Raw genomic sequence first — 10,000 nt, 5'->3', positions numbered from 1 at the left:
TGGACCAAAAACCGGCACATACAAACACACGATCGACGTTTGGGTACGATCTGAAGTGCGACTTGGTGATCATGCAAGCGCAGCCATCTTTGATGCCACGCCGCGCCGCCTGCGTAGATCGTGAGTAGCTTTGGAAGGAGAAAAAAAGGCGAAGCCTTCTTTTGGAAGCTTCTCTGTCAAGGTTTTCGACGTTCACCTAGCAGCGCTGCGCATCGCCGCCTGCTAGTGTTTGAGGTGCGCGCGCGCGCGTGCGCGTGCGCAATCGAGTACAGGTGAAATAAAGCAAAAAAAGCAATGCTTCGGAAAGCAATGAAGCGCAGTCCTCGGATGGGTAGTATATGGCGGCGATGGCTTTGCATAATGAATCCTAATCCACGGTGGATTGAAAGCGAATCCATCCTGCAGCAAAACTGCTCTTCGAGAAGCTACTAGCGAAGAAGCAAGCGAGGCACTGCATTTGCGATGCAGCGAACCGCCGTCTGCGCGAACCGTTACAAGTGACCGCCACTTAATAACCCATTTCATGCATTAGATAGGGGTTTTGTTTTTTCTTCTGCGTTCTTGGTACCACGTCTGGTCCATTTAACCTCAACAGCGAACACGCTGGCTCATATGCCATGATGGCGTCGTTGCACTTCCTCATCGCACAAGGACCCCCCCCCCCCCATCGCGCCGTGGTGGACTGGTACGCCGCCTGGCCAGCATCATTACAAGCATCAAACGCAGCTACGAAATGGGAAAAAAGGAGATACAGATTTATAAAATGCACACGGAGGCCAGCAGCAACAAACACGCTGCATTATTACGCGAGTGCGCACGTTCTCGGAAGCGCTAGACTTCCTTGGTTGCTAGTCACACCGAGTACGGCCGAGTACGGCTTCTGGCCGCTCATATGTCGGATGAATCGCCCTTTACCGTGAGGCCCCCCAAAGCGGCTTCATTAATGCTTGACCACCACGTACCGCTAGTGCAGCAGCAGCTGTGTTGGAATGCATGCATTTTATGAATAACTACAGCATGTTAAATGCCGCCAACACCGCATGCACATTCCCGAGGTTTGCAATTTGCGAAAATCCTCCAGCTTAATGAACGCCTGATACTTTGTACGAAAGGTCCTCTCTCTCTCTCTCTCTCTCTTTCTATCTGTATAATAAGGCATATCAAGAGCACCGCGGTGAAGTCAGGTTACCATAGAAACATTAATTGAGAAAGAAGATCAGTAAAAAACAAAAAAAAAAAAATAAAAGTCAAGATCAGCATCGACGCCGAGAGTGTCGGGCTAGCAAGTGCGCCAGTTGGCCATGGAATGGCGCATTATGGCTCAACAATACCTATTCCAAATTAAGCGCAGCAATTGCCATTACCATCGATCGGCGGTTTTTCGTGAAGATGCTCTATTGCGATGCTCTCTTGCGATCGAGCTAATGGACCGCCACGATGATCGGTGCGTTTGGTCAATCCGCATGGCCACGTGCTGCGCGTGATTAGCGAGCATGATCGACAGTAAAAATTGCGCCACTTTAGCACATCATATGTGTTGCCTCTTCTTCTTTTTCTACTAAAGGGGTATGTGCGTTGGCTACACATCGCACAGGCAAGCACCTAGGTACCGCGATCGCAATGATCTCGCAGCAAACTTCAACTTGACCCAAATTCGAGACTACGACGACTCTGCGTTACACGCAGTAACAGCAAGCGCGTGCAGCGGAAGCCCCTTCAGCAGCAGCAACAGCACAAGTCTCAGTGAAGCCGACGATCGCTCTGCTTGCTTGCTGTCACTAATTGGCTGCTGCTGCTGCTGCTGGTGGAGCTACTAAATCCAAGTTCAAAGACACATTTGCTGCGACCATAAAGGGGTTTTCCGCGGGCTTTACGCGAACTGAAACCAACTTCCTCTCGCATCATCTGACCATCGAGCAATTCGACCTTACCAAAGAGCGCATGGCGTCGCAGAAACAAGCTAGTTTTGCAAGCAATTAACGATGCTGTGCTACCTGGACCACAGTCAACGACAAACCGATCACACAAAGAACTGACGATTATGTTGTCCGGTACCGATCCAGTTATGTCCAGTTATCCAGTAACACCTGCAGAGCACGGATGACTGGACGGGTAACAGTAAACCGCAAACCACGCGCCTCCCGGGCCAGGTTAAGGTCACTGGCCCACTGGTGTGACTCAGGTCGCAGCCCACTCGATCGTGCAATCGATCGTTTTTTAATCATATTATGTAGGGCTACACACTGGCGGGGATTTACGGTACTGGTCACTAGTTTGCACCCTGCTCGTGAGTGGTGGTTTGCCGCCTCCATCGACCGGCCGACCGACCGACCGAGTGTCCTCATTGGAGCTGCGAAATACCTATTTCACAACCCCAGCACATAGATCGCGATGCGAGCGGCGCTCAAAACTAAACCTGATTCACCCGAGTTGGTGCGCAGTTGGATACAGCTGCAGATCACGTTTTCGACAAAAACGCAGTTTAGCTCGCCTCTGGCAAAGCCCGGGGGGCCAGTGGACTATGATAATCAATTACATCTATTACACAAACAACAATATCAGCACCTGCAATCGCCCTGTTGTGGGTGTGCTTTGTTGCAATTGAATTTTTGGCTAATTGTGCTAAATGGTGAGATTGCTGCTATCAACATCAATTTGAATCCGCAACCGGAATCTAGCATCGGCTTTGGTTGGGAATTCTTGAGGCAAAAGCAATGCATAAATGAAAAAACATTCAACTCCACTTTGGCACGTGCCCAAGACCTCGACAGTGCAGAATTGTGTTTATGCTACGATCAGAACGGGGGAGCGGTGAGTCTCTTCAGTTCTAGTGTGGCTCCGTCCGGTAGCTTGGTCCGCTCGAGCAGGTGGTGAAGCATTGCTGCGCCCCTCCCGCTGTAGAGAACTCGCCCAAACGCAAGAAGTTTATGGCTGTGGAGTGGTAGAGGTATCGTAGAATATATGGACAGCACAAAATTGAGAACGGCCTGGCTGTCCGTTCCAACACTCGAAGGTCGCAATTAAACGGTGTACACCGCCTCGTATGTGTGGTTGCGAGTGCGCGCGCACGCTCGCACTCTCGTGCTAAATCTACTATAGACTCCACCTGAAGCAGAGGAAAACCTGACCACTGGAGCGCAAGTGGAAACTCGCGATGGCGAGCTGCTACTGTTGTGTTGTTGACTTTGGCGGCCACTCGTACACACGTTCTGTGTACATTCTGATCGAACAAACGCTACAATGTTGTGTACTGTAGAGTGAAAGTTCTGAGCACGCGAATGATCTTTGCCAAATGACTTAATCGGCGACTGCCTCTGAATGCTGACGTAATGACGGTTCGGACGATGTGACGGCCCGAAACGAGGAAGTCCTGCGCTGTCCATCGACCCATTTATCGGTCGATCAAGTCATGGCCGGTCGGTTCTGCGAAAGGAAAGGTGTGTCCGCGACGTCTGACGCGACGGACGTTGGTATGAGGAAATGCGGTGCGTAACTCTGAGCCACCGTTCTTAGGGCTAATTGATGCTGCTCTAGAGCGCGTTGAAGGAGCAGCTGACGCTTTTTAGTGATCGATAGAGTGCGATCGTGATGCAGTTCGTTTGTAGGCCACACATCCTGTAGCTCTCTACGATTCCTTCAGATGTCGATTTTTTTTTCTTTTGTGTTTGCCGGATCTACCGTTGACGTCAATAGCAGTCGACATCTAGCGCGTATAAGGTGGACAACTGATTGATGGCTACACGATTTGCCTCTTAGAAGCCGCGGTGAAGTAATGCAAATGCCGGAACTGTATCGACCCGTATCCTGTTTGGCTATTTTGCGCCATACCCTAAGCTAGCCAAGTGTGTCCGCTTCCTCAATACCAGCATCACATCCACACAAAGCTCCAACTGTAGTGCAAGTGCGACCGCCACTTCATGTCGATAGCCTGTCAATGATGATGAATTGATTTGAATTGTCACCAACGTGTCATAATTCCATCAAGGCTCTTGCTTAATCCTTTCACCAAGGACCTTTCTCGGAAACAGATTATCACCCCAGGTAGGAATCCAGTTTTGGTAGCTGAAGTAAAGCAGCAAAAAAACTGGCTTCATTTCCTTGAATCGTACAAGGTGATACCGACTACACTGCAGCACAATAATTTGCATAAACGTTAGGCCAAAACGGTAGCGCGCTAGTTTCTGGAGTAATTAATTCTCAAACAGAGCGACTGCAGTCCTTGTGTTTTGTGGTAGCGGTTTCGGTAAACCTTTGGCTGGATTTTGATAAAAATGCAAATTCGTAGACAACCTCGACCTTGGCTGATAGTTCTGTTGGATTCCAGTTCCAGTTCTTGTCCGTCACATATATTTGACGACTCAATCCACCAGTTGGAGGAGGTTCACTCGATGGACAGAAATTAATTAAATTAATGGCGTCAAATGAATGGCGTAGACATGATGTCTCGATGGTGACACACGCGCTGCGCGATCATGCCGCAGCGAAAGATCAATCAGCCATAACTGCTGCTTTGATGGAGGCCGCAAGGCAAATGCGGAAACGTGGAAGCTCCGTCCGCAGTACCGCGAATGGACCATAACCATGAAAAAGGGTCGGTTCCCTTCAAGCGAATGCCAGGCAGCAGCACGCCACCACCACCATCGAAGCGAAGGGCCACGCAGTCGCCTAACCGTGGATCACCGTGTGGTCCGTTCTGCTAATAAACCTTGAAATTCGATTTAAATCTATTCCCCCCAACAAAGCTCCAAGAGCGCACCGGCTCCGGTCACGGATAGTGGCCGGTTGGTCGATGGTTCTTTCTTGCGTGTGGCATCATAGCTGTTGAAGGGTTTGCAGCCACGGAATTAACGCGGTTTGCCATCGGAAGTCATGTTCAAGATTATGTTTTGAGACACAACAGCTTGGTTCTACTATTTTGCTGTTTTGCTTTGCTCGTGTCGTTCTCGTGTGCGTTCCGGAACTCGGGGTGGTTCTACCGGGGGGTGAGGGGGGGACTTAACTAGCCAGGCGGATCGAAACATGATTTTACTGTTTACTCAATTTCCGTCTTTAGCTACTTCTGTTGATAGTTATGTCGCCGTGAAGTGGGCAGGTCCTCTGAATTGTTTTTCCCTTCAGTAGATACGATCGTTTTCGATTGGAGATCAGTCAGAGAATTGATTCCTTTTCAGCAGTTATTAGAAGCGCAATTAGTGCGTGTCAGTGGTTAGATGTTTCGATCACGATTCTTTTTGTGCACACACCAAGCTCACTCAGCTGGAGGCACGATTATTGATCGCTTCTTAAACAGGTCTGCCAAAACATTTGAGTAATGATCGCACTGGTACTTCCATAACCGGTTGAGAGGATGCTAAAACGAGATGGAGATCCAGCCTTTTTGGCTTTAATTTATGCAGACAGGCACCCCGTTTGCCCGCAACATTCGACACATTCTTGGCCGCGGAGTGAACGGGAAAGGTTTCGCTTCCGCTCCGTGCCTTTCAATCACTGCTGCGGATGATCGTGATCACTGTTGTAAGGATCGTGGTACATGGAGTTTTTTTGTTCGTTTGCTTTTCGGGTTAGTTAGTGTCGCTCCCTTTCTGGTGGCCCGAAAAAACTATCAGGTTCCGCGTTTGACTTCTTTGTTGTCAACCAACCGTCCCGGAGACTTTCAAATGCCAATGGTCCGGTTTTTGCAGAGCATGAAACTACGGATCATTAATAATCTGCGGTTCGGTTTGTAGAGCTGGCTAATGGTCGTCGTTGTCTTCGTTGTTGCTAAGCGCACACACATTTACTTGCACTGTAGCTGAGCAGCCAGTAGAATGGACCTGTGCAAGTGTCCAACCATAATGAGCCGGCACAATCCATTCGAAAGCCTTTTTTCGGACTTCCGTGTAGCTCGGGATCGGAGATCTGGATTGTATGATTGATGCTGCTGGCTTTGAGCGAGAATCATTCGTTGAATCATTCGCGATCAATGCGACGCGACGGTTTATGGCTTGATGATGCTGCGGGCGCTGAACTGCTAGGAGATCGCGCAGATCTCAAGGCAAAACCAGAACATTAGAACGACGCGCGGTGATCGTGATCGTGATGAGTTGACGGAATAGCGATGCTCGATGAGATGAGAGACAAACGGAAACAAAAACTGGCAAAGAATCGAGCTAAAAATAGAACAATCTCAGGTGTAGGGTGGCTATCTCAAGAGGTTCGAGATGAAAAACACATAAAACATGATCACGGGCTTCAAGCTCGACTCGACTTACGCAAATAAAACACACGTTTGGCTCATGTTGTATGTAATATCCGTGAAATTGTCGTGTAAGCGGCTATTAGAATACGATGGAGGTCTAGCGTTACTGCTAGTTGCCTAGTCTTCTCTATGCATCCATTCTGTTCTTCCCGCCAAGACAATAGAGAAAGAAGGAGAGCGCGAAAACTAGCGATCTCGCAACAACCTCCTATTATCTCCCGCGGGAGAAGTCAAGGTGGACTAACATGTTGCCACGGTTCATCGACTTGCTTCCGATCGAGAGAACGTCAGATACTCCCCACCGGGCAGTACGTTCTCCCCCCGGGGAAGAGGAAGAGCAATGACTGCTAGGGCATCTCAAGGATACACGATCGGTGTCCCTCTCCACCCCCCGCTCCCCCCTTTCCAGTTGCTCATTCCTTTGTTATGGACCTTGCAAAATAGAAGAGAATGTTCGTTCGTTCTTTTCTCTTCACCCGAACCTAACCGATGACCATTCTTGCTAAATTGTCCCGCATCCCGTATCGCCATATATCGTGTAGTAATTTCCGATTTGTGTCTTCGATTCTGTTTCAACTTTCCAATAGACGAGCGTTGTCCATTCCGGTCGATGAGTCGGTGACGGGCCACTTTGCCGAGGATGGCGAGACGATCAGCTACAGCAAGTGCACGATGTATGCCGTCAACTTCACGGAGGTGCTGGCCAACAACATCCGCAAGGCGGATCCATCTTGGCCAACGCAACCGTGCCAGAATGGCTGGGAGTATAACTACACGGACGTCCCGTACGCGACGGTAGCCACCGATGTAAGTCACCTTCATGATCCCTTGGGTCTCCTTCGTACAATTTAATTTTTAATCCAATTATTCTTCTTCTGTCCACAGTTTGAATGGGTGTGCGACCACGCGTACCTGCCGACGTTAGCGCAGTCGATCTTCTTTCTCGGTGCGATCGCCGGTGGGCTGCTGTTTGGCTGGATTGCCGATCGGTACGGTCGCATCCCGGCCCTGGCCGGTTGCAATCTGATCGGTTTCGTGGCCGGTGTTGCCACCGCATTCGTCGGTAACTTCTGGCAGTTCAGCTTGTGCCGGTTTCTGGTCGGATTCGCGTTCGACAACTGCTTCACCATGATGTACATTCTCGGTAAGTGCGCGCCAATCTTCATTACGATCACACGGCAATCTTTCGTTATGGGTGCGTTTGCGTTCATTACGAGCAGTTAACCGTTTCGCGTTCTTCGGACACGGGCACGGGTACGTCATTTGCCTTTCACGCTTGGAGCTTCATGATCCGGTTCTCGATTCCGGCCGGTTTCTGCTTCTCTCTCGCAAGGTGATCCGGATTCTCCCCTGTGCAAATGGTACACCGAACGAACGCATACAGGACACCCAGGCGTCGTTCTCGCCGAGTGAGTGTGCCGGAGGCGTTCAGATATCATCGGGGGGGGGGGGGTGGTGAGGATGATTGATATCGATAAAGGGGGATGGAACCGTTGGAAGCGAAGTAGATTCTAATCATTCGCCACTCGCATCCATTGCCACTGTCTCCGGGGGCCGGCTTTGGCTTTGACTTCATTCCGCACCGGTTTTGGTGTCAGAAGCGCGCCACCTTGATCTATTCCACTTCTAGTATTACTTATGTTTCTCACGTTCGATCGAGGATCACGTGTTAGTTGGCAGTCTACCGGGGCGATTAATTGGCACTGGTCAGTACGATGGTTCTTTATTCTATCGAATGATTTACACCTTTAATGGGTTCGATCGAGTAAAAAGAATCGTGCGAATGCGGCTTTAAAGCGCGCATAACGATCAATGATCGCGTGGAATAACTTATCATACCAAAAGGTACCGCGGTGTTCGATTCAGGTTATGAACCACATTTTATGCTTCATTGCATCCCGTTCTGTGTCCACCGGTACCAATCAATCGATGATTAGTTTTGCAAACGAACGAGAAGTCTACTAACTGTGCACCCCCACTAATTACGAGCAATTATCAAACCTCTTTTCCCCTGGGGGGTTGCACACCTCCCATTTGTCACAGATTTATGATAATTCTGCACACAGAATACCGGGACCACCGGTGGGTGGTGGTACATTAGCAGCCAATCAGCACCTGCAGCGCTCCGCTGCTACGACAAATTGCTGCTCTCGGTGAGTGTGTGGCCTCACTCTGGCGAGGCGAGGTTGATGTTAATTGAACGACAGTTAGATATTCATCTTCAGGACGAGGGCGGTATTCGGAAGTGCATTGCAGATGCAGCGACTACACAGCAAACAGAAAACGGAAAACAATGGGTTACACACGAGCTACGATTCACCGATATGCGTTAATGTACCGTTTATGGCTTCTGATCAGATTGTGGCGTTGTCTCGCAGTGCTGGAAGGTTGAGATTGAGTGCGCTGCTTATCAAAGCCAGCGTGTGAGCATAAAGCATGGCTCTCGGCAGCAGTAACAGTTTCCCGGGTGGCTTACATAATGGGGCGTAGCGAGTGTGTCGTGTGTCGGATTGGACACTTTACGATCAGCGCATCCGCTAAGTGTTTGAAATGAATCCGCGCATAACACACATTTTCGTTGCGTCGTACGTTGTCGTCGTTCTCCTTCACGAAAGGTGACGAATCTCAGTAGGTTCTGGTACGTTTTTGGGTAACCTTTTTGGGCGCGGAACTTTGTGGAGCGGAACCACAAGACGGTCAGTAACCTCTTTATTTTTTTTTCGAAAGAACCCCACTCCGGATCTGGCTCGCAGGTTCAAGTACGTTCACATGTTCTTGACTGTCACGTTTGGCCTAATTAACACCGGGCTCAATCGTTTGCTGGTCATCCATTTTTGGCGAACCACTAGCGTCCATCCGCAATGCAATTCGCCAATGAACTCCCGTCCGTTGATAATGGCCCCGAAGGACATCTGCTTCTGCTCCATTAATGCAGGTCATTTCCACAGCTCATTGTGGTGGTGCGCCACAATTGCTCTTAGCCGTAGCACTTAGTAGTGCTGGCTGTGGATGGAGCCACACAGCCAGGTTGTCGGCCACAACGTCTCACTCGCGTCTCCGCTTGTATGTGTGCCCTAGCCTGCGGTGGTAGCGTCGGTTCCGGCTGTGCGATTTCCGTTCCACGGTTTTCGGAGTGAATGTTCCGCGACCGCGCTTTGTCGGTGGCAATGATGGTGTGCCCGTGATCGTGCTCAAGGCCATGTGATCGACCACCTTTTGCTGTGTTTTCGTGTTTGTGTATCTGTCGGTGTGTGTCTCTGTTTTTGGAGCAACACTAAAAACTCGGTAGTCCACCCCAGAGGACACGTCATTTGAATTGGCTGGATTTTCCTCCAGATGCGACCACAGCCAGCCTTTCACTTGCTGCGTGAAGCTCCTCATGGCAGTGGTAGCCGGTAGTCATACCTTTCGACTTCCGAAGGTCACGCTGACAAAGAGTACTCAACTGATGGTGACCGTGCGGAAGGAAACCCCGAATGATTGCAATCCAAGTAGGCAAAGGGGCTTATGCAAACCAAGGCGTGCCTGACGGACAAAAGACCTGTTTGGACGATGGCTTGAAAAGGATACTCACAGTTCGCGAAACACGTAAGAGACGCTGTTGCTGCTGCTGCTGCTGCTGCTGCTCGTTTACAGAAACCTGTTTGGTTAGATTCCATCATTTCACCATCATTGTACGCCTCCGCTGTCTTTTGGTTTTGAGCAAACAACAACAAAAAATATAAAAAAACAGCCTCCTCAGCGAAACCACGTCGAAACATC

The 10,000-nt window shown here is 49.8% G+C and overlaps 1 protein-coding gene across 1 annotated transcript in view; it reads left to right on the top strand.

Moving 5' to 3' along the window:
• The window catches only part of LOC126578793 (organic cation transporter protein), a 15,300-nt gene that overhangs the window by 1,465 nt on the left and 3,835 nt on the right, over positions 1-10,000 (top strand). Inside the window, exons 2-3 of the mRNA XM_050241705.1 lie at positions 6,826-7,045; positions 7,124-7,382. Of these exons, the coding sequence (XP_050097662.1) occupies positions 6,826-7,045; positions 7,124-7,382 (479 nt within the window). The remainder of the gene's footprint in view (positions 1-6,825; positions 7,046-7,123; positions 7,383-10,000) is intronic.

The sequence above is a fragment of the Anopheles aquasalis genome, chromosome 3, assembly GCF_943734665.1.
Source record: "Anopheles aquasalis chromosome 3, idAnoAquaMG_Q_19, whole genome shotgun sequence".
NCBI classification, from domain to species: Eukaryota; Metazoa; Arthropoda; class Insecta; order Diptera; family Culicidae; genus Anopheles; species Anopheles aquasalis.
This window is presented reverse-complemented; position numbering and strand designations above follow the sequence as displayed.